This window comes from Passer montanus, unplaced genomic scaffold (assembly GCF_014805655.1).
Source record: "Passer montanus isolate IOZ18808 unplaced genomic scaffold, ASM1480565v1 scaffold105, whole genome shotgun sequence".
In the NCBI taxonomy this organism is placed as follows: domain Eukaryota; kingdom Metazoa; phylum Chordata; class Aves; order Passeriformes; family Passeridae; genus Passer; species Passer montanus.
The window spans coordinates 419,752-443,239 of NW_024357059.1; the positions used below are offsets into that span (position 1 = coordinate 419,752).

Here is a 23,488-nt window from a genome sequence, read left to right on the forward strand (position 1 = left end):
GTATTTAGTGACTCAAGTATGGTTAGACACTGCTTTTCCCTCCCCACAGCTGGTCCTAGCCCATCCTCCGTTATCAGGAAATATCATCCGTCTTCAGTCTGGTGCAGGGCGGGAATTAGTGCCTCTTGTCAGCACAGTGACCTCTCTGCCCCGGCTGCCTGCCCGCGGGGCCGCACGTATAGCTGACGGCAGCCCGGAGCAGCGGCGAGGCGGGGTTTGAGTGCTGAGCCCTGCCTCCTGTGCCTGCGTACCCCCGAGGAGCCCGGCAGCTGTGCCTGCTCCCCGGCACGCCCGGCGCCGGGCACAGCGGGGCCGGGCACAGCGGGGCCGGGCACAGCGGGGCCGGGCACCGCGTCCCCAGGCACGGCAGCCGCCGCGGGAGCGGCTCGGCATCACGCGTCCCCGCCTGCTGAGCGCGCATGCGCACGCCCGCCCCCCTCTCGCGATACCCTCCAGCGCGGGGTTGGCGGCGCGCGCCGGAAGGGCAGGGTGCGCGCGCGCCGGCCGTGCCCGCGGGCGCAGGAGGGCGCGGGGGATGTCGGCCACGTGCGCCGTGTCCCGGAAAGCGCCGCTGCCAAGGCCGCGTCCGCAGGGCGAGAGGGAGCCGCCCGCCAAGGTGATGCGCAGGGGGCTGCGGCGAGGCAGCGAGGAGGAGCGGGAGCAGCTGCCGTGGCCGGGAGAGAGTGCGAGCGGCATGGGCGCGGAGGCCGAGGCGGAGCGGGCGGCACCGCTGAGCGACGAGCGGCGGAGGCGGCTGCCTTTAGAGCCGAGGGCGCCGACGACGGCGTCGGCCAGGGCGGTGGAGGAGGAGGAACGTCTGGAGCGGGAACATTTTCGGAGGATCATCAACGCTTTCCGATATTACGGGTAATTGAGGCCTGCCCTCTGGGTCCCTCCGCTGGCCGAGCGGCCGCCGCAGGGTCGCGGCTCCCGGCGCTCGTCGTGCGGCCCCTCCCGCTCCGCGCCCCGGCTCTGCTGCCCGCGCGGGGCCCAGCCCCGAGCCGCCAGAGGCATTCTGCGCCACTTTCCTTTCGGGATATGCGCAGTCGCCTTCGTACCCGTCTATTAGAAAGCATCAAACCTGAAAAGCGTTTGTTGAGGTCTCTTAGGAGATAAAATGCTCTGAGACGCTGTTCAGCCTGCAAAACAATCGTATGTCCTGCTGGCAAAGAAATGCCAAATGGTGTTTCGATTATGGGTGGAAATTTTTGACAGACATTTTACTTTGCAGAAGAGATAACACCCATTGCTAGGGATTATGGATGCCGTTTTTAATAATATCTTTTCAGTCAGAATTTGCTGGCTCTATAGAAACGAGCCAGCGGTGGTGGGGACACCTAGTTTTAGAACTGAATCTGTTTAGTAGACGATGAAGCAAGTTAACTAGCGTTGCAAGGTGGTGGAGCCTGGCTGGAAAAGTCCAGCCAAGAAAAGTGTTTTGATAAGCCGTTTCCCGTTTATAGATTTGGGAAGCAGGTTTGTACTTCAGCTAAGGAAGACCTATCATGCGGCTCATTACTGTATGCTGGACCCTCTTTTTATCAATGTAGCACAGGCATAATAGGTACGTCCTTGGTAGGAGAAGGTGATACTTATATAAATTCTTCTGTTTGAGGTCTGTCCATGTAAGTTTCATTTGTCTTCCAGGACAAGTGTTTGAGCAGGAGGTTGGTCTGAATGGCCCTTTGATGTCTCTTCCAAAGTGAACTCTGTAATTCAGTTTGGATGTATCAAAGACTTAGTTAGTCAAAAGTATTAATATCGATTGCTACTAATGCAGTTCCGACCTGTAGTTTGCTTATATTAGTGGTATAATTGCACCCTCAGGCCTTAGAAGCTGGGAATATCTTTGTCAGCCTTCTGCTGAACTGTGGCTTTGGGTTGCTTTTGAATACTTGTTTCAGTAAAAACAAAAGAAAAGGGTGTGATTCAGATTTCCAAGATAGAATTTCAATGAAATTACCTCTATCTCAAATAAATAGTTCTAAATTTAGGCAAAATTACATATCTTGGTATTTAATAAATGGAATTTTTGTTTCCTCTTAAGGATATTTCCAGTTAACTTGGGAAAATCTGTTTGAATAAGACACTAACATACTCTCAGATAAGTCCAGATCTTATTCTTGTCTTCTAGACATAAAATATAATTTCATTACTTGTAGTTTTTTGGATTTCAGTTACTCATTCTGCTAGGTGGTTGTAATTTATCATAAAAGGTTGGAGAATAAGGTTCAAAGGTTTTTTTGCTGATAAAATTTCAGGAAGATGTTTTGGAGCTAAGCTGGTGTGCTTTATGTAGAGCATCAGTTTATTTTCTCTCTTTTTTTTTTTTTTTTTTCTGTTTCTTGTCCTTGAATGTAATTTTAAACCAGTGTAGCTCTTGCAGTGAACAAGCCCTTCTCAGTAACATGTGAATGAGATGTTACCTGGTCACATTTCCAGAATGAGGTTGTAACTAAAAGACCAGAAATTGCAGCTGTCTCTCATAATGGCTAGTTTTTTCAGCTTTGTGCTGCTGTATGCTGACACAAGATTTGGGAAACTTCAGTATAACTTGAACGGCTAAAATCACTTGGTGGTCAAAAGGGTCAGTATCTCTTACTGAATTATCTCTCTAGAGTCATCATGACTGTGCTTTGCTACCACTGTCAGTTTAGACAGAAATCAAATCTAGCAAAATCTCAGAAGAGTCACCATTTTTATAAAATTTTTATCCAGGGAAAGTGGAAAATTATTTTTACCTTCCATCAGTCACGTCATCATGATCACAGTACTTATGAGGAGTATGCTGTTAAAAGAAGGTAGCTTAGTATCTTAGTGAGGCTGCCAGAACTGTGGTATGGTCCAGCTGAGACTTTGACAGTTCTCCTGATAGCAGTGGATTTTGAGGATCCCAATTCCCACTCCACAACTTGTTATTTCTGTGACAGAAGCTTACCACTGCAGTCAAATGAATTCAATTTAAATTGAATTTGTGAAACAAACTTGGAAGATGGTTGATTGTTAAATTTTATAGATCTGTGTATTAAGGTAGTGAGCACCTGCTCTGGAAATGAGTGGCTGAGGATGGAAGAGTAAGGAGGAAAGGATAGTCCTCGGAAACTGGAATGTGCCAGATAGAGTGGCAAGGTAGAACTAGAGCTTAAAAGAATTTTTGCCTGAAAAAAATCCAGAAAACTTTCACTTTCCGTGTATAAAAAAATTAATAATTGTAATTGGAGTAGCTTAGAATGAGCTATTTACATGTCTGTATATTGCTTCTAAATATTTAAAACTTTTGCTTTTTAGAACGAATATGCATGAACGAGTGAACAGAACAGAGAGGCAGTTTAAGTCTCTCCCAGCTAACCAACAGAGTCTTCTTCCTCAATTTCTCCCTCACCTTGACAAGATTCGGAAGTGCATTGATCATAATCAAGAAATACTACAAACCATTGTGAATGACTGTGTTCATATGTTTGAAAATAAGGAATATGGAGAAGATGTATGTTAAAATGGACTTTTTTCTTGCTCCAAAATTACTGTGTGCTTGGGGATTTTCTACATTTGTTTTGAATACCTCAAACCTACAACTTTCTTTTCTTTTGCCTTCCATGTTTTATCATTTCTTGTTTGCTCACACTTTTCTCACTCTTTGTCTTTCACATTTTGCAGAGCTTATGCTTAATGAAGCTGTTTGTTAGTTCTGTTAGTTACACTTATGAAAACTAACTGTGAATCTGGCAAATCATTGTTTTCACTCCAGAATTCTAGCTTTACGTACTTGTATTTTAAAGTTCTTTTTTTGTGTTAACTGTATAGAATATAAGTGATATTGTGTGTCTTCATATAGGTTCTTATATTTTACATCATTATAAATCAGTTGCAATTCTAGATTGTAAGTTTTAAATGTTATTTGTAAATGCTTTTTTACTACTTGACCTACTTTCTATCAAAAAAAATATACACCAAGACTTAAAGGACTGACAGAGATGGAAACTCAAGTCCTCCTGTGATACAGCCAAGATACAGTAATGGGCAGCTCTAATTTAAGCTTATCAGTTTTGCCTTACCAGTATCTAAAGGGATCCTTTTTTCAGGGTATGCAGTTCAGCCTCTGGAATGGCTAAGCCCTGATCCTTTCCTGAATAGGGACTACCAGTTGTGCTTTGCTATGTATTGTTTGTTTGATATGGAAACTTGACTTTTTAATGCCAAAGAGAGGCCATAAAACTCAGTTTGTTTAGGATATTAAGGTGGATTTAAGCCCAGGTCCCAGGAGTGACAGGGAAGTGCTTTGTCAGCTGATGCTTACAGCAGTTCTTGAAGCATGGCGCTTTTTCTCTTCATAATATCCTTTCCCCCCTGCAAGAGTCCAGATACTTGGTATATTTTCCACTAACTTTTTTTTTTCTCTCCACTTTATTCAGGGAAGTGGGAAGATTACACCAGCTTCAACATTTGACATGGATAAATTAAAGTCCACATTGAAACAATTTGTGAGAGACTGGAGTGAAGAGGGAAAGTCTGAGAGGGATTCCTGCTACCAGCCAATTATTAGTGAAATTATAAAGAACTTTCCTAAAGAAAGATGGTAATAGTGTCTTAAAGCTTATATTTATGTGGACTTACACTGTTGCACAAATCTAAAACAGAATTTATGGAGTAACGAAAAGCTTTGTTTCAAAAGTAGAGAATTTTTTATGAACTCATTGGAGTTTATTTTTCAATCAAGAAAGTTTTTATTTCTAATACAAGATGTTGGAAAAGAGTATAATCGTAAGCTTCACAAAGTAATACCAGGTAAACCAGTAATAAATTTTTGTTGTTGTTTTGCAGCTGGGAATAACAATATATGTAAATCTTACTCAAGTAAGAGACATCAGAAAGTTAACTCAGTTGTGCTTAGCGAAGTAAAGATAGCAGGTTAGCAGATTCTCAGAGTGAGTCTGCTGCACGTGAAAGGAAGAACTCTGACAGCAGGAAGTAAGGCTTTTGCTCTTCATTATGGAAAGAAGGAGGAATACTTAATCTCTAGTGCTGTTGCACTTAGTTGCAAGAATTTAGTAAAAAATAGTAAATTCTGAAAATAGTAAATTCTAACCTTGGTTTCAGACAGCTGTTTAAGACAATTCTTAAAGCTTAGTTGCACCATGAGAGGGTAATTTTGTAAGTATTGGCTTGTGAACAGTGCCAAAATCGTCATTGATGCAAGGATTTTAGGTAATTTAGGTGGAAACATACTAGTAAAGCCTCAGAAGGTTATAGTGCTGTAAGAATTCCATGTTTATTTGTTCTGTCAATTAATCAGCCCAGTCATCTTAAAATGCATTTTAGTTTAAATTTAGTAGTCTTTTACAGTGGGAAAATTTGAGAATTTTTATTCGTAAATGTAGCAGCCACTACTTAGTTTGATATAGCAGGTTATTATTGTAGTGTTTTTTCTCTCTCATTAATTATTAATAATGCTCTTATGTGAATTTGAAAAGTCTCTTCTGCTAGCCATCATTTAGTTTTATTAGTAAAGACTGTTTGTGGTGGGAGAACATGGAGTGTAGATGGTTTCTATTTTGCCTTGAACTGACTTGCCTAAAGGTACATAGACCTTTTAAAATGTTTAATCTGCAAGTGAACTTTCTGCAATATTTCTAGTGCTAATAGTGCCTAAAAAAAATAAAATATGAATTAAATACTGCAGGTATACTTCTGATGTGTAGATCTGTTGAAAAACTCATGGTTAGTTTTGCAAAACCTCATTCTAATCTCCAAAGTAGCAATTCAACTTTTTCTCTTGTCTGCTATCTGTTAATGGATTTTGGTTATGGCAGAGGTAGCTTATGTCACATTTTAAGAGATTCATGACTGAGGCAGGAAAATCTTGACTTTTACATTTGTCATCAATAAACTCTATTTCAAAACCTTCAGTTGATATTAGGAAGCATGTGCTAACAGATGGGGTGAATCTGAAGTTGACAGCTTTGTGCTTCTTTACAGGGAATTCTCATGGTTGTTGTCGGACAAAACTAATGTGACAGAGCATTGCTCCCTATTGTGGTAGCTCTGAAGTACCATTTCAGTTTTATTTTGTCTCTGCTGAAATCTCACTACATCACTGTACGGATCAAATATCTCTACTACAAGTTTGAGTTCATCAGACAGCATTTTTTTAATTTCTGAAATGTGTATTACTTAAGTTATCATTGTGGAGCAGTTGTAGCACTTAGGTAAAACTTTTTCTCTGTTCACATATTGTTAGCTACTATGTCAACTCACTCATTTTTCTTGGTGACAGAAGGCTCTCCTGGTTAGGTGTACTTTCCTTTTTGAGGTAAGATGCAGAGTCATGTACTATAAGGTTAACTGGCAGTCCCATTTCACCCTTGTGGAAGAAAATACTTCCCTGGCAGGGTTTGCTAGCTGCTAAATCTGGGGTTTTTATACAAACTCTCCAGTGACACCACCTAAGGGAATGGCATGCAGTTGAGTCAGGGGAGTTTTAGTATAGATACCAGGAAAAAATTCTTCACCCAGAGGGTGGTTGAACAGGCTCTTAAGGGAGGTGGTCACAGCACCAAGCCTGTCTGAGTTCCAGAAGTGTTTGGACAATGTTTTTAGGCACATGGTGTGACTCTTGGAGTGTCCTGCATAGGGCCAGTAGCTTGACTCTTACCCTGACAGATCTGTTCTAGCTCGGCATATTCTGTGATTCAGTGATCTTGGAGTGGACAGGTTTTTTCAGTTTGAAGGGATTGACAGGGCCTGAACTGACCACAATGAGTTATTCTGTCTATTTATAGTGGGAGAGGACTGACTGTGGACTCTTAACGTGTAAAAGAAAGCAGCCTGTAAGTGAACCTCAGAATGCAGCTTTGTATTGCTTTAGAGTTTTCTTTTGTAGCACAGACCACTAAAGTCTCCTGAAAGAATGAAATGAAAGTGCAAGAGAAAAACTGCACTGGGTGAAAAAAAAGCTTTTTAAAAATGTATTTTGTGGTGAAAATTATAAATATTTTTAATTTGAAACTGTCAGTGCCAGCCACCTTTTACTTTGTAAAAGGAATTGCAGTACTCATTAAATTTGTAATACTCAATGGAATGGTACATTCAGTTTCTAGTTAACATAGTTTGTTGATGTTATTTATTGCATGCATTGGAATAATGTGAAAATAGAGTTTAAATTTTGCAACTACTGAAGTATATTTCACTCTGTGCTTGCACATCTTATAGCATTGCAGTTTGCAAGATTGACACGTAGGGCTTCAGTTGTATGTAAATAGCAGGAAAAGCAGTGAAGTGCTTGCTCTTTGGGAAGTAGAAGTAGTGCAAGCAATGGTTGAAAGCAGTTGTAAATCACAATAGTTATTTAGCAGGTGCTACTTATCATGTATTATCATGTGTTTCAGTCTAGTCTTCTGATTAGGCTGTCATCCAAAGGTAAGTTAAATGGCAAAAGCTGTTCCTGCCTCTTTCTGCTTAGCACCTTAACACAGAATCTTGTCAGTAGAGTCAACAAAGCAGTTTTAAGTAAATCCCATGAGATCAGGTCTTCCTGAACAACTGATAGATTTCTTGCATTCTTCATGTTGGAATTTGTGTTGCAGCTCGCAGGAGCTTTGTACTGTTTAGGTGTCTTGGATTTCTTGGATTAGAATGAACCTACTTGCTGTAGGAGAAAATAGTAAAACATAGATACATTTTTATTTGTTTATCTGTGTTTATATTGAAGCATCTTTATAGGGAAGTATTAAGTTGAAAATCTAAATAAGCATACTCCTAAATTTTTTTTTGCTTCTCCTTTTTTTCAATCATCTTGGTTTCTTTTCACTTGTAGTGTTGCTCTTCCTGCTTAGGTGAGACAATGTAAAGATCATCAGCTTCTTGTCCAAAAGAAATCTTTGAAATAATTAACTTTTTTGTTAATTATCGTTCCACAGCCAAAACCAATGTACTTGGGTATTTTTTCTAGTTTTCTCATAAACTAGGCCTTTAGAATGAACTGTAACTTAAAATTCATCTGTGTCATGCTGTCTGGCTATCTAATGTGTTTTCCAGGATGCTGACAGAGCAGCCCAAAAGAAATTGCCAGATCTTAGTTTCTTTTTAATATGAAAAACAGCTTATTAGTCCTGAACCTGAGCTTGACTATACTTCTTGAGTGTGCTCAGTCACATTTATAGTGGAGTTCAAATTTCTGCTTTATTTGAATTTTATTTGACTTTATATGAAATATATTTGTCCTTGGAGGTCTTTGTACTTAGCCTAAACTTTGCTTTACACGTTGGATTTAAGAGGAAATAGATTTTCAGTGTTACTGCATCACTCAGTGCTTTGCAGGTCTTTAAATTCAGAGAATTGCTCTTCAAATGATTGTGCTGTTTCGCATTTGTCTTTAAAAAAATCACCGACAATATGATTGAAGTAAAATAAGGAAATAGAAATACTGAGAATTGGATCTGTTTATTATCTAAATGTACAGACCTCGTAAACACTAGGAAAGGAGTCCCACAGTATGTTCCTATGCTGGTATTTCCACTGATCATAAGCCCATCTCAGTGTGTGATACGTATTTATTACTTCATTTGATAAATTGAACTGCTCTGTTTATGAAAATGAGGATTGTGTTTGATTAGACACTCTCATTTTTATTTTGTGATGTAGATTTACATTTTCAGCACCCTTTTTTTTTTTACAACACAATAGACATGAAATAAGCCTCCATTTCTATCATGTTTAATTTCCCCCTTTTAAAAGGGACACCTTAAAAAAAGTTAAAATCGTCGTTAATATCAATAGTTTTCAAAAAGCTGAAGATATATCACACTGAAACATGCAGTGCGAAAAGGGCCTGAAAGATTTGTTTCTGATATTTCTCCATTGTCTTTTTAAGGAGGCTTCTGCAGTTTCAGTAGTTGAGCTGAATAGCATTGTGCAGCCCTCTCCGCTGCTGCTTGGCCAGCGCCTTTCCCCACACCCATCAGATTAATAGGAGGTGTTGCTTCCCTCTTGGCCCACAGGTATTCAGTGGGAACTTGTTGGATACTATGTTCCTAACGGCTGCTAGATGTGTGTCACTGAAATCCTGTCCTTGCTGGCTGGTTGGAGGGTAGTTTTCCTTCTGGATCACTGGCTTATTATGTTACCACAGTTGTTGGTTTTTTTGTTTTTTTGTTTTTTGTTTTTTGTTTGTTTGTTTTTGGTTGTTTTTTTTTTAGTTAACTTTGTAATTGCTGTAATCATGTAACCATCAGAGAAAAGCTGTTTTTTCTAGCCTCTTAAAGGACTATAGGCATTAAAAAAGCAGTTTCTGTGCAATTAAAGATTTTTAGCTATTATAAGGATTCAAAATTCAACATAATGCACTAACAGTTTGTCACAAACAGTTCAAGTCTTAAAAAAAGTGTTAGATTTTTTTTTCTAATCAGGGAACACTATCAACAGTAAGTTTCCCACATACATAATTTCTCAGTCTATAAATTCAAAAATATGCTCTTGGAAAGTTAGTGTCAATGTTAGTGGACTGAGATTTGATTATATTGTATTTTATTAGATGTGCTCTGTTGCTGAAATGAAGTTGGTGGCCAGGAGCATTCTCCAGCAACTGATATGAAGAGTCATGTTAGAAATTAAATTGCTAACAGATTTCCAGACTTTAATCCCTTAATAAAGGTGCAAATGAAAGTGCAATTAAGTCTGCATTAGAGAAAGAGAATAGAAAACTATTTTCTAAGAGAGAATTGGGAAAATTTGTTTAAAAGGACAAAAACTTTATATTGTGAATGAATAGATAAAGACAACTACAGGCAATTTAAAATCAGCTCACTTGACTGGTAGAAGTTTTTTCTTGTTTCAGGGTGCATAAAGGTGCAAATTTCAAAATATGAATATACCTTCATATCTACCAGGTTCTTTAAGAAAAGACTTCTAATCAATGTGTTGAAATCTTGAAAGTGGTTTATAGTTTATCATCCCATTTATCGCGGAAGTGTCCACATGGGGCTGCTAAAATCTGTGTAGAGCTAGTCTAAATATTTAATAAATAAAGTGAAATTTTAAGGAAATGGAGATTAGGTTAGAAAATCCATTTGGAGTAATAGTGTACCATTATGAATAAGAAAAGCTGTAAGATAAAAGCTTTTCTGGCTTCCATCAGAAAGCACATTTTCTTCTTCCTTCTTGTGGCTCCCTATTTTCAAAAATTTCATATTGAGCATGTAGTTTTCTCCTGAAGTATTTTTTTTCAGTAGGACTTTGTGCTAGCTTCTGGTTTTCCCTGTAGAAGAGAGGTAATGAGAACTGTTGCTTCACAAGAGTGCTCTTAAGTAATAATAATAATAAGTCTTGATTTCCAGCTTCTTGTTAAGTCAGAAAAAGAGCCTGGATGTATAATGGAATGGAAATAATGGGGTGATTTTCCATTTTGGACACTTTGCTAACTAGATGATGAAATCAAAAGGCACTGTTAATACTGCTTTGTTGGTTTGTGTGGCCTTTAGAAAAGAATAATACTTCCTATTGGTATTTGGGTAATAGTGTTCAGGAATGTGTAGTGTACTGCTTTTAGAATTTGTGTAACTCCTTTAATCATCATCTTGCTTGTGCAGCATCCTTACTCTTTTGAATCCTTTTTGGCGTTCTGAATTTTTAAGTAGTCAAAGTCTTTGTGTTTTGGTGCCTTTTATCCTTTGGAACTGCTGGCTCTGGCCTCCTTCATGCACTTGCATATAAATTGGTACGTGTATTTTTTGTATCTGAAGGTGATATGCAAAATAGTGTCTGGAGGTGTATGAATATTTGTACCTCGGTGTATGAAATTGTGAACTCTTGAAGTCATGTTTATGACTGGAAACTGAAAAACTATTTCCTTTTAGATTAAGTATCTTCAGCTTTGCATGTGAGTGGTTTCTGTTTTATGAGTGAAGGTTTGATTGTGTTGTGGTGGAAGTGTGACAGAATATGTATGCATTTCCTTCTCTGCCTCAAAGAGGAGCGATTCTCCTTTTTGGGATTCTTAGTTTCGTTTATTATTTGCTGCACTTGGGAGAGATTTTAAGTATTTCAGTAAACACACTGCTGGATGTTTTCTGGTTGTCTTCAACTTGATGCCTAGTTATGGATAAATGGTTATATGGATAAATGGTTATATGGATAAATGGATAAATAAAAGCTGCAATGTACTTTGATTTAGGAAATATGCCACTTAAATATGCCACTACTTTGGGGAAACCAGTGAGCAGCATATGAAGAACCCACCATTGCTGTAACTTTAAAGTTTTTACTTTCTGAATTATTCGTTAGGCTGTGGAGATTTTATGTTTTCATTTCTTATGTCAAAATATTTGGGATTTTGGTGTTTTTATTTTTTCTTTCAAGGTAACAAAAATATGTCTAGAATGCTTTCTGATTATCAGTGGGGCTTAAAGAAAAATACATTGTGCTATATGATAATATTCTTCAATTCACTTGAGAAATTTTTGGCTGGGTAACTGTAGAACTTTTAAGGAAAACAAATTATGTATAGCATTTATGCTCTGTATTCTGAATAAGGGTTGTATATGTTCTTTTGAGTAATTTCTGTGAATTATTTTGACTGTACAAAATATGATAAGAGCAGGCTCAGTTTAATTTAAAAGTGAAGTCATACAGGAGGCATAATACAGTATCTAAGTATATGGTGGGAAAAATGTTTGGCTGGACCTCTTAAGTTGTGTTAAGGGGTATCAGGTATCAGATAAATACTTAACTATTATTTTTGTTCTGTTGCAGGGATTTCTCCAAAGTTAATATCCTGGTACCTGGTGCTGGGCTAGGTAGATTGGCGTGGGAAATAGCTATGCTCGGTTATGCTTGCCAAGGAAATGAATGGAGCCTCTTTATGCTCTTTTCTTCTAACTTTGTACTCAACAGGTATATAGCTTATGTTTTACTTGCTGAATAAAATCTAGAGAGGCAAAATTATAAATGAGAGAAATCTGAATATAAGCGTTTCAAAGAATAGATTTATAAGTTGTACTACAAGGCACACATACTCTTTAGAATGCTTTAAGGAAAAAAAGTCTTAGGGATAAATGGGAAGGAAGTATTGTATCTGAGTCATTAAAATTACAGTAAGCATGGCTTTCAAGTTGTGAGATTTAAAATCTAAATTGTACAACAGATTTTCTGCAAAATTTTGATTAGGTTTTATGATTTATTTCACATCTGTTTCTGTAAAATGGACCTGTCTTACTATTACTGAGTATGGGCTAGTAAATATATGTATGTTATTTATAGGGTGATTATTAACAGAGGATATGTGTTTAAGAAAACAAGTATCAGCTTCCATACTGAAATTTTAGGCACTGTTTTGACTAGAAAAACAAAGAATAATTGAAGCATGCTGAGCAAGAGACTAAGAGTTAATAGTTCCACAATTATGCTTAGATAATAAATTTAAATGTAGTAAATTTCATGTTACAGGTTTTACCTAAAATTACATTTCTGTATTTGGTATTCTGCCACTTGCATTGGAATTACTGTTTTCCGAATGACTTTGTTAGGGAAGAAAAAAGGCAGCACATGCAACTGTTCTTTTAAGAAACAGAGTGGGAAAGCTACAGGTGGGCAAGTATTGAAAGAAGTCTGGAGGGTGTTTTATTGGGGGGCGCAGTTAGTCCAAGTTGACCAAGGCAGAATTTGACAGTTCATTCATCAGTCTGAAATTATACACCTTTGCTGAAAATACTGAAACTATTGGCTTTTTTGCTCTGTTACCATATTGTTTTGGAGACTGTTTTACAGACTGGTTATCCATGGCCCACTGTGATGCTCTTGCACACAGCTTACTGTTCAAAAACAAGGGGAAAACACTGCGTGGTGCCTGCTGAGTATCTGCATATAGCAGTGGTGCTCCATGTGATGATAATAAAGGTTCATTTGTTCTTTTTTTCTTACATTATTCTCAAGTGACTAATTTGGTGGTGAAATTGTATATTAAAATTGATCTGACTAATGCCTTTTAGCTACTAAAAGGAAACCATATTTCTCTTATGCTTTGGAACTTCAAAGCTGCATAAAAGCATTAATTTCCCATCTTTTGGAGCACTGGTCGGCTGTCACAGAGGATAGTTAACTTCACCCCTACCCTCTGATGACATGCTTCCCTGAATAAAGAGTCTTTACCTATATATGAAATTATCGTAAAGAGTCATGCTTTACTAATGGTAGTAATTTTAGCATCTAATGCTCATGTAGTGTTTCCTATGTAGGGATGTAGTGTTCATGTAGAATATTTAGCAAAGAGGTGTATATGCATTAAACTTGCTAACAATATGCTATTTTGGGCAGGAAAATTGAGTGTTGTGCAACTACTGTAATCTTTCTTTGCTGGACACGTTATCAGTTATATTGTTAGCATGGAAGAGATTACTGCTAGCATGACTGAGCAGCAGTCAATTTAGTTGAAGTCCAAGCATCCCTTTCTACCAGATGTAACTTGTGGGCTTGATTTAACCTCCTGTTATAAAGGTTTTAGGGACTGGAAGATTCTTTCAGTTTAGTCTGAAGTATCTGATTATGGTTAGCCTTCTGAAATGCACATTTACTTTCTGAAACTGGTAGAAACAGCAGTGATCAATATAAACTGAAGATAATACCTAAAGAAGAGTGGTCGGAAAAAAAGAATATGCAGTTAATTTTTAACTGTGATCTCAATTCAACGTATACTTATTTTTAGTTGATGAAAGCATGAGGATTTTGCTCATCTGTGCTTACAGTTTTACAGCTTTACCTTCTTTCTCTGATGGTGGTTTATATTTAGGAAGACAAAGTACTCTTTTAAATGTCAGGCATTGCTACAGTAGGCTCCTAGATGTGGTACACTGGCTTAATGTTTCTGTGTGCAAAGTGATATTTGCTGATTGTCCATTTTAAAAAAACCATTCATATCTCTGAAATCTTGAGCTTCTGTTACAGTGGATAAAGTTGCATGGTATAGTATGTAGAGTGTGTGTCACAGTGTAACTGGTCACTGTAAATATCTGAAATAATTTAGAGTTTGTTATTCTGTTGAGGAAATTCTAATTTGAGAATAAAGTGACCCTAGACTAGTTAACCTGCAGTGGCTCCAAAGCTGCTTCAGTCACTGTACGGAACATTTTCCTTTCCCTTGTGTGTCTGATGTTCTTACCTGTGTTTTTCTTCTTTACTTTTTGGAAAGATATAATTTTGGATAAATCTTGACATTTGGAGGAGGCTACTAGTTGTGTTTGTTGCATGTCCATTAGTGCCTTAGTATGAAAACAGTTAAGTTACATTTTTATGTGTATACCAGAAGTGAGATTTGACTGACCCATTTTTTCAAAAACTGTTTTTTGAGCTAAATGTTGAACAGTGAATACCCCACCCCTACGGAAAATAATAAAGTGTGTCACACTTAAATATGTTAGATGTTTGTAATAGAATGTGAATTACACATCTTTTATTGTAAGAATGGAATTGCCAAGGACTCTAGAGTATTTAGTTTTGAAGTAAAAATTGTTGAAACTGGAAATGGAAGTTTTCAAACTTGTATATGAAAGAGATTTGCTATTTCCTATTAAATTGGAACTGTTTCAACGTCTATGTCAACAATGAATTCCTTTCTAAATTTTTTTAATTGCTGTCCTAGTGGTTAGGGGTTTTTTGTTTTTATTTTTTTGTTTCATTCTGGGTTTGCTTTTTTTAACCAACTGCATATGTCTGGTATTTATACATGAAGAAAGTCATTGAATGCTGTATACTGCTGCTCAGGTTTTAGTTTTTAACTGATAAAATGAATTAGAGATATGGCATAGAGAAGGTAAAAAATATTATTTCAAACACTTTATCACAAATATATTCTAATCACCAGCCAAAAGAGTGCACTTTCTATGACCTAGTAGATTGCTTGCAGTTTAGGAAATGCTTGATGATATATATTTTCTGGGACAGAGATGTCCTCTGTTGTCCTTGAAAGAAAATGTTTTTTTTCATTTTTTAGTTACAAACTGATTTTACAAGATGGTGGAAAAAGCTTCCTGTTATACTTAAATGCTGTGTTTTATAACTTTTTAAAATATGAGTTGATTCAGTTAGTCATGTCAGTCCAGAAACTCTGTTTTACAAAGACATCTTTACTTAGCATGATTGCAAAGATCCAGGTGCTACAAACTTAAAATGACTACAAACTTAAAATTACTATTATTGTGCTATGCAAAATGGTACTTAACGCTTTAATTTTTAAGCATCTTTTCAGTTAGCATCTGAAAAATGCTTTTGTTTAGCTGTGCTTCAAAACTTCCTATGATTATGAATCAGAAAAGTCTAGACTGATAACAGACGTTTCCAAAAAATCATGAAACTATTGTTACTTTTTGTTTGCTTGTTTGTTGGTTTTGGTATTTTGGTTTTTTTTTAAATAGGAAGAGAGATGATCCAGCAAGTCTCAGCTTTATGGAATTTAGCAAATTACAAATTTCATTAATCTTACAAAATAAGTGTATGTATTTTCTTCCTGGCAGAGAAATAAGTTGGAGAAAATGACAAGAAATCATAAAGGAAATTTCTAAAACTGGAAAAGGAAATTCCTTTATAGTAGTGATTTTGTCAGATTAAAATTAGTTTTTTGATCACTTTGTTATCATGGGCGGTCCAAAGTGTTGTGAACTAGATTAAATTTTCTGGCAAATATGGAGCTGTTACAAGAACTTTGACTCTTATATTTCTAGACTCTAGATAAGCAGTTAGTTGAAACAAATTTTGCTGGTTTTCATATTTTGCAGATGCTCTCAAATTAATTCATGTAAGCTTTATCCCTGGATTCATCAATTTAGCAATAACAGAAGATCTGCTGATCAGATACGACCAATTTATTTCCCAGATGTTGATCCTCACAGTCTTCCTTCTGGTTCAAACTTCTCTATGACAGCAGGGGATTTTCAGGAAATTTATTCTGAGTGCAGTGAGTAAATGCAAACTTCTAGGCTATCCGTGTAACTTCACAGACTTCCAGAGTATTTGGGACAGATTATAAAGGGAATGGAAGTGTATCTACCAGTTTTAAATATAAAGAACTAGCTGTAGCAAGATTCACATACTCAGACTATTTCTCCAGCTGTATCAATAGGTCTATTTCTTACTCCAAATCAGCTTTTCTTCCTAGTTATGGAAAATGTGGACACGTCCTTGTCTACAGATCATGCAGGAGCCTTCCCCACAGCTGCTTAATTTTCTGAAGATTCTGTGTTTAACAGTAGAACATCCAAGACTGGCATAAATTAAGGCTTCTAATATTTTTTATTTACAGAACTTAAAACTTTTGCTATTTAAGAATACCTGTTCAGAGAAAAACAGGGAGACTCATGCTTTAAAAGGTAGACTTCAAAGATTCCTGCTTGTTGAATTGACTAGTTAAAAACAGCTGGGGAGATATTCAAATACCAAGTAAAATGTTTTAAAGCTAAGTGACTTCTGAAAGTACAGTTTAGTGTGCAGACTTGTATTGATCTAGATACTAGCTGGGGAGGCCTAAAATGATTGGGGATTTTTGCAGTTGTATTTTTAACAGTTATCATAATGAAATTTATAGGATGGCTGTGTAATAGCACACTTGGGGCTTCATTTGTATATAATGTGTTACAAAATTTACATTTTACAGTATATAATATATATAGTTTTATATAATGTATGAACAGTTTTGTTAAGTGAAGAAGTAGTAAGTATATGTAATATTGTAGTGTGTGTACATATACACACATGAATACAGGCCAAATGAGTCCAAAGTTAACAGTTTTTAATGTAAACCAAAATATTTACTTGCACACAAAATAAAGAGCCTTCAGCTGCTGTTAGTTGAAGGTGATTCTGAGGGTATGAACAAATACCAGGGTTAAATGATGAACTTTTACAGGGTTAAAAGCATTGAAACTAATCTCTGTATACTTTGCTCTTTTCATGCAGATACGTGGGACTGCGTAGCAACTTGCTTTTTCATAGATACAGCACATAATGTTATTGATTATATTGATACTATATGGAAAATACTTAAGCCTGGAGGAATATGGATAAATGTAGGCAAGTGTGACCAGCTGCTTTTTTGACTTTTGATAGTATACTTGAGAAGTGCGTGCAAATAATTTTGTCTATGCAGCAAACTTACGGCTAGAAAAATACAGGGCTTGGAAATTATCTCAGAAGTTATCAGATGTTTGCTATTTGCAATCAAGTCAGCACTGTGATTTTTAAGTAGGCAAGTAAATCTTGCCAGTGGCAGGTGTTGCATTCACACATCTTGTTTTTGACAAATACTGTATTCTGTGGTGCTCTTTGCTATTTTTCTAAGAAAACAGAACTTTAAAATACGTCATTGCTTTTTTGGGGTTTTTTTGCAATGTCTAATTGCTACTCTGCATTGAAGCAGAAGTTTTGGGAATGCAATTTGATTGGAGTCTTCTGCGGTGAAAGAATGTTTGACAAGACACAGGCATTAAACAATATGCATAGTAAAAACTGGTCAGTCACTGGTCAATTGGTCGCTCTCAGCCAGAGGGTTAGCAGAGCTCCTAGGCAGACTTAAATATTCTGAGCTATAGAAACAACAGTGATGCTTGAGTGAAGAAATTTTAAGATACAAAAACCAAAATCTGGTAGGAAATGTTGCAAATAATTGAATAAGAAATAAAGTAGTTTTTATTTTTCATTGATAGTCATTATAAGAATCATTCAAGTAACAGCAATATGTTCTTTTGTAAGTATTTATAGAATCATAGAATGGTTTGGCTTGGAAGGGATCTTAAATATGATCTAGTTCCATCCCTCCCTGGGCAGGGAACCTTCCATATTTTTGGATGTGTGAATCTGGATATAAGTGTTTGTTGCACTACTAGTATGTACTTTTGACTTTTAACACATATTTTGTCTTTTTGGTAGCCATTTCTGTTGTATTTTTGTACTTCAGGTCCTCTCCTTTACCATTTTGAAAATTTGGGAAATGAACTTTCCATAGAATTAAGCTATGAGGATATAAAAAATGTTATCCTGCAGTATGGATTCCATATAGAGGTAAGAAGATGGTGTAGTTTGCAATAAGCAGTATTGTTATGAATCAGACAAACTGCTTTGATTAAACCACCATGAATTTCATTCAGTATAATGGCATATATTCATGACTTTTAGGTGTATTATGTATCTTACCTGATATTCTCATTTTATAAGAAGTGCATAGATGAGCCTCATATTCTAGTAACAATACAGCATTTTCTTGTGTAGTTCCTGTGCAGAAGCTGTCTTGAAAACTGCTGCTTTGTTTTCAGGTGGAGAAAGAATCTGTACTGTCAACTTACACTGTGAATGAACTCTCCATGATGAAATACTACTATGAATGTGTGTTGTTTGTGGTGAGAAAACCAGAATAGTAGTGGTTTGAATATGTTAATGAGAAAATGATATTCACTTGAACGAAATGAGAATAAAATCATCTGGTGATGTGTGGACACAACCTCAAATCAGTGGTGCCTTCTTGTTCCTAAGAGGATATAGATAGTGTCTATTTTCTTAATATCTCTATTGCTATTCAGACATATACTATGCCATGGATATTTGTAATACACTTGTGAAAGATTAAATGTTCACATGCACTGTCTTTGTGCTTTGGAATGCATTAAATAGAAAAGCAAAAGTGTTTTCTTGGGGACAAAATTTAATGTTTGCCATAACTAGGCTAATTCTCTGCTAATGATGCCTCATTTTTCATAGATTTGTAGTGCTTTTTTTTCCTACTTGATGATGTTTAGGGGAATGCATGGAGGTGCTTACTGTACTAGCTATATCACTTTTAGAGAAGTATTTGTGAATGTATACTTAAATTATGAAGTCTGAAATAGTTGGGAAGTGGTAAAATTATTCTTGAACAGATAAATTAGTCATCAGAACTGTTAGAACATTTCCTGTGCAACTGAAATAAAATAGAATATTATACAAATTCTGTTCTTGGGCTGTACCACTGTTAAAGGTTTAATGAAAAAACAGAACTGATAGGAAATTAGAAATGCTACATGGAAGCAGAATACTGAGTGAAGAAAAAGCAGACTATCACAGAGAAGCAGACTGTCACAGAGCAGCAGTATGTTACCCTCAGTTCAGGAAAGCACTGGTCCTGGTTGATCTTAGTGTTGGAACTGAAATGTGTTAAATGCTTTGCCTTCTTGAAATAACACTAATTTTGAGTCATCTTCTTAGTGTTTAAGCCAGAACTTTTAAAGTTGATAAACATAGCTGAGTTATCCATGCCACATGTAGGTAGTACAACATAAAAATACCTGTTGGAGCAGTGAAGTTACATGTAAATATATTCCATAACCTAATTACTTCCATCTAAGCCAGGATACGTAGGCCAAATAGTAGACAATTTCCTTGTAACTTCACTTTACCCTTGTGGCTTCTTGGTTCCCCCTATTAATGTGGTTTTTTTTCCCTAACAGATGTGGCTTAGGTGAATATTTAATCTACAAGTCATGCCACTATACAAGAGACTGTCATGTCACATACAATATCATGTCACTTTGAAGTTATGTAAGAAGTGATAAAAACCTTAATTAACAGTCATTACTCTGAGATGAGGTGTCATGTTAGGCATACTGTTTGCGTAATATATTGATTACCTTAAGTGCTAATTGGATGCATTTTTAAAAAATTTTTAAAATATAAAACCATTATGATGAGGGCTGATTTTTTTTTCTTCTTTGGCTAAAAGGACACTGCTCAGTATGTTTGTTTCTGATTATTTTTTGTCCTGTCTTTCATGGTGATGTCCTAATCACATCTCTTCAACAGATCTGTTCCTTTTCAATTTTTCTAGTCAAGGCCAGAAATTTGTTCCTTTATTCCTAAATTGAAAATCTGCAAGGAGGGGAAACAAACTTTAAAAAAAAATATTTTCAACACTGTGTAAGAGGGCGCATGCTTGTATATGTTTCAGTATTATGTTCCTTTCTGCTCAGAATCCTGATAGAAAACAGAGGCTTCTGCTCTACAGAACAGAGGTTTTTAAGTTTGGCTTAAGCTCCTCTTCTTTGAACTCGCTTACTTCTAAAAGTGCATGAACTGTCAAAGTTCTACCCTGTTCCAAGGCAGATATGTTTAAAGATTAAACACTGCTATTCAACAAATAATTTGAAAATAAAAGTCTTTGTGTGGCTAAAAGTAAAAACCCACATGCTTTCATTTCCACATTGTATCATTTAATTTTTGACAAAATTTGTCTTTTTTGATTCTTTGCTTTCATTATGCTTTTCTTAGGTAGAATATGATTAGTAATTTACTTGATTTTCAAGCTTCTGGAAATAAGACAGAGTTAGCTGAATGTCAGTTAAGCTGATGCTGAGTAGTATATCTGTCTGTAATACTTCCAGGTTAGTGCCCCTTACACAGATGAAATGTGCTGTTTTGGTGGGTTTTTTTTGTTTTTTTTTTTTTTTAAAGCAGTGGAACTCTTTATTTATGGTTGAGTGTCAGTATCCTATGTTCTGGTGTTTTTTTTCCTTACCACTCCATGTTGTCACAGGTGCCATTTTTGTATGTTCTCTGAAACTATTTTTACATATGATATAATACAATGATGTGCTTTTATTTCTGGCCTAGAAAATTCTGTTGGTTTGGTTTTTTTTTCCTTGGAGCATTCTGCTTTTAAATTGCAACAGTCACATAAAAGAGTTGGAAGCAAAATAATCTTGTGAATGAGATGTGTTTTATCTTCAGTCCCATTTATGAGTTCTTAGAATTTGCCATTTGTACTGTAATGCACAGGGATAATTGTGTATTATAGAATTTGATCACTGTTTTATTTAGTTTTATATGCAGGGGGAAATGCTCAAGGTGTTCGTGAGTGTATTTTAGGTCACTATTAAACTATACGTGGTAACAAATGTAAAATAAAATGCTGCATAATCTTCAGTGTAAAACTTCTTTATATGGAGTTTGATAAATGTAAAACGTCCTGCATTTTTTAATGTGTTATATTCTGAAACTGGTTGCCCAGATGGTTAAGAACGGGAAGTTTCATGTCCCTGTGTGCACTTCCCACAATTTTCAGTGTGTGTAGTGGACTGGGGGTTTTGGATATTAAAGCTTGCTGTAAGGCTTGATGTCTCACGTGTTTCGTTCCATCCTTCATGGCCAGGTGAGGGTTTGGCTCTGGGGGAGCTCCGCTCTCCTCACAGCGGGGTGAGGGTTTGGCTCTGGGGGCGCTTCCCTCCTCCACAGCGGGCTGAGGGTTTGGCTCTGGGCGCTCCCCTCTCCTCACAGCGGGCTGAGGGTTTGGCTCTGGGCGCTCCCCTCTCCTCACAGCGGGCTGAGGGTTTGACTCTGGGGCGCTTCCCGCCCGTTCCTCCCGTCAGGCAGTGCAGCGGGTAGCCCCGGCGCCGCCGCCGAGCGTGGCGCCCATGCGCGCTGCAGCCCGCGCCCGCCGCGCATGCGCTGGCGGGGGTACACGAGCCGCGCGGAGCCGGCGGCGCGCGGGGACGCGCCGGCGGCGGAGGGACGCGCGGGCCGCCGGGGAAAAGAGCGGGCCGCCGCCGCCGAGGTAGCTGTGCGGGACGGGCCCGCGTCGCTCGTCCGCGGGGAGGGAAGTGGGGGGCGGTGCCGGTGGCGGATGAAGCGTGTGTGCCGGACGTGGGTGTCCGCCGGGGGTGCTGGCGGGCTTTCTTGGGCACGGCGCAGCGCCCAGAGCCGCCCAGCCCCGTCTGCGCCTCCTGCCCGCGGGCATCTTAAAGCTCCTTTTACTTTTGTCTTCCTTGAGGGGGCAGGAGAAGTATCATCCAGCTTTACCGGTTCCTTCCCCGCTCCGTGCCATGAATCAGCCTGTCCAGCTTACCTGAGGTTATGCTCAGCTTCATGCCCGTCCAGCAGTGCGGTGGAAGCTTGCAGAGGTTATTCTGGTGTCTCTCTGTTGTGTGAGGGTGAGGGTTAGGCTCACTACAGCGTCAGCTTCCTAAACTTCGTGGTTTGACATTTAATAGCAATGCCAGAGCTGTCTTTTAACCAAGACATTCAGTGGAGGCAGTGGTCTAAGGAAGGGCGTCAGTGTCATAATGATCAGAGTATATTGAAACGACTTTTCTGGTTAACTTTGGATAATATACTTGTTTTTCTCCTTGGCCTTGACTGCATTTTACACAATAGTTCAGAAAACAAAATTTGGTACATACGAAGAAAGTTGTAATTAAAAAAAAGCCCCAAAAACCGCCCACAATCAAAGCAGACTGTGATCAAATTTCACACATTCCAAACATAGAAGTTTAGTACATGTTAAACTAACTTTTCCTCCCACCTGGATCTTGAAAGACCAAACAGTTAGACTCAGTGATATGGAAGTGGCAGAAAGTCTGATCAGGTTAGATGGGCTTTGACAGACTGTTGTAGACTCTTAATTTCAATAATTTGAGGCCTCTCACAGTATAACACCCACATATGATCTGTAAAGAAAACTGGCTTTTATTTTTCATGCTGTGCCTTTTTCTGCTTTCTTGGTTGATTGATTGTTAGTGGGTTTTATTGATGATGGATGGTAAAATTAAGGCAGGAAGAAATTCAGAAAAAGTTCTATGTTGTATGCATATTATACAGCCATTTTAAATACAAGCATTTCTTTTATTTTTGAAGATGGAACACATATGTTCCTAAGTGTAGTAATTAAACAAATTGAACAAACCTCTACAGAACAGTTTGACTCCTATCACAAGTTATACTTGCTCTTGGTTTACTTGGCATAATTTTGTAAGCTTTAGCAGTGATTGGAAGGCCACAAACCGCTTGAATTTCCACACAGTAAAGATTAGATCTCTATATAAAATATTTTTCTAGGTGTGTATTTTTAACAGGTTGTTTCTCTCAGCACAGGTTGTATAAGAAATGTTTTCGTTTTAAAATAAAGCTTGATTAACGCTGCAGGCTAGAGATATTTCTTCTGGTTTTGTGTGTCCCATCTGTATATTTAAAATAATTTATAATTATATTTCTGATGATGATTTTTATACCTTTCTGAAAATACAGTCTCTAGCTTGGTATTCTTTACATTCTTTAGCCGTATTCTTTACAACTTTACACAAGCTGTTTTTGGCTTGTGTATTTCATTACATTAATAAGTATGATCAGGATAGTGTTAATTTCACAGTGTTTTTGTTAAAGTTTAAAGCATCATATTGCAGTTGGCCAGAGAAGAAAGTTTGTTTTAGTCCAAGTACCCTTTTGCAGCTAGAGTTGGAAAACTACTTAAATATTATGCAACTTAGTCTATAGAAACTAAGCTTTTGTTTCTCTGAGCTTGCCTACCTTGTTGCCTGCCTTGATAGAATTTCTACTCAAAACCTATGTGGAAACTTACTTAGTTGACAGTGAATATTTGGTGTTTTATTTTGCCTTCTAGTTACAGTTGTTTGTGCCTGTCTTTTCTTTTTTTTTTTTCATTTTCACACTGCAGTATTGCTGATCTGTAAACCTGAAAGCTTTTGAGAGTAATTAT

At 37.6% G+C, this 23,488-nt stretch overlaps 1 protein-coding gene across 2 annotated transcripts; it reads left to right on the forward strand.

The window, feature by feature from the left end:
• Positions 1-332: 332 nt before the first annotated feature.
• On the forward strand, positions 333-21,113 carry CARNMT1 (carnosine N-methyltransferase 1). 2 transcript variants are annotated; one of them, XM_039719059.1, is made up of 8 exons: positions 333-867; positions 3,289-3,484; positions 4,410-4,573; positions 11,743-11,883; positions 15,756-15,934; positions 16,933-17,046; positions 17,930-18,033; positions 18,285-21,113. In XM_039719059.1, exons 1-8 carry the CDS (start codon positions 536-538, stop codon positions 18,384-18,386), a joined length of 1,332 nt encoding a protein of 443 aa, XP_039574993.1. In that variant the 5' UTR covers positions 333-535; the 3' UTR covers positions 18,387-21,113. The 2 variants fall into 2 exon arrangements, 1 of the variants encoding a protein (XP_039574993.1); XR_005628638.1 differs by having other exon boundaries at positions 464-867; positions 16,933-17,042.
• Positions 21,114-23,488: the final 2,375 nt, after the last annotated feature.

Excerpts from the sequence above, each read along its gene's own strand:
- CARNMT1 (XM_039719059.1), top strand. The coding sequence starts at position 536 with ATGTCGGCCACGTGCGCCGTGTCCCGGAAAGCGCCGCTGCCAAGGCCG. Across the intron at positions 3,485-4,409 it reads ATAAGGAATATGGAGAAGAT|GGAAGTGGGAAGATTACACC; the intron begins GTATGTTAAAAT and ends CACTTTATTCAG. Across the intron at positions 17,047-17,929 it reads AGGAATATGGATAAATGTAG|GTCCTCTCCTTTACCATTTT; the intron begins GCAAGTGTGACC and ends TTTGTACTTCAG.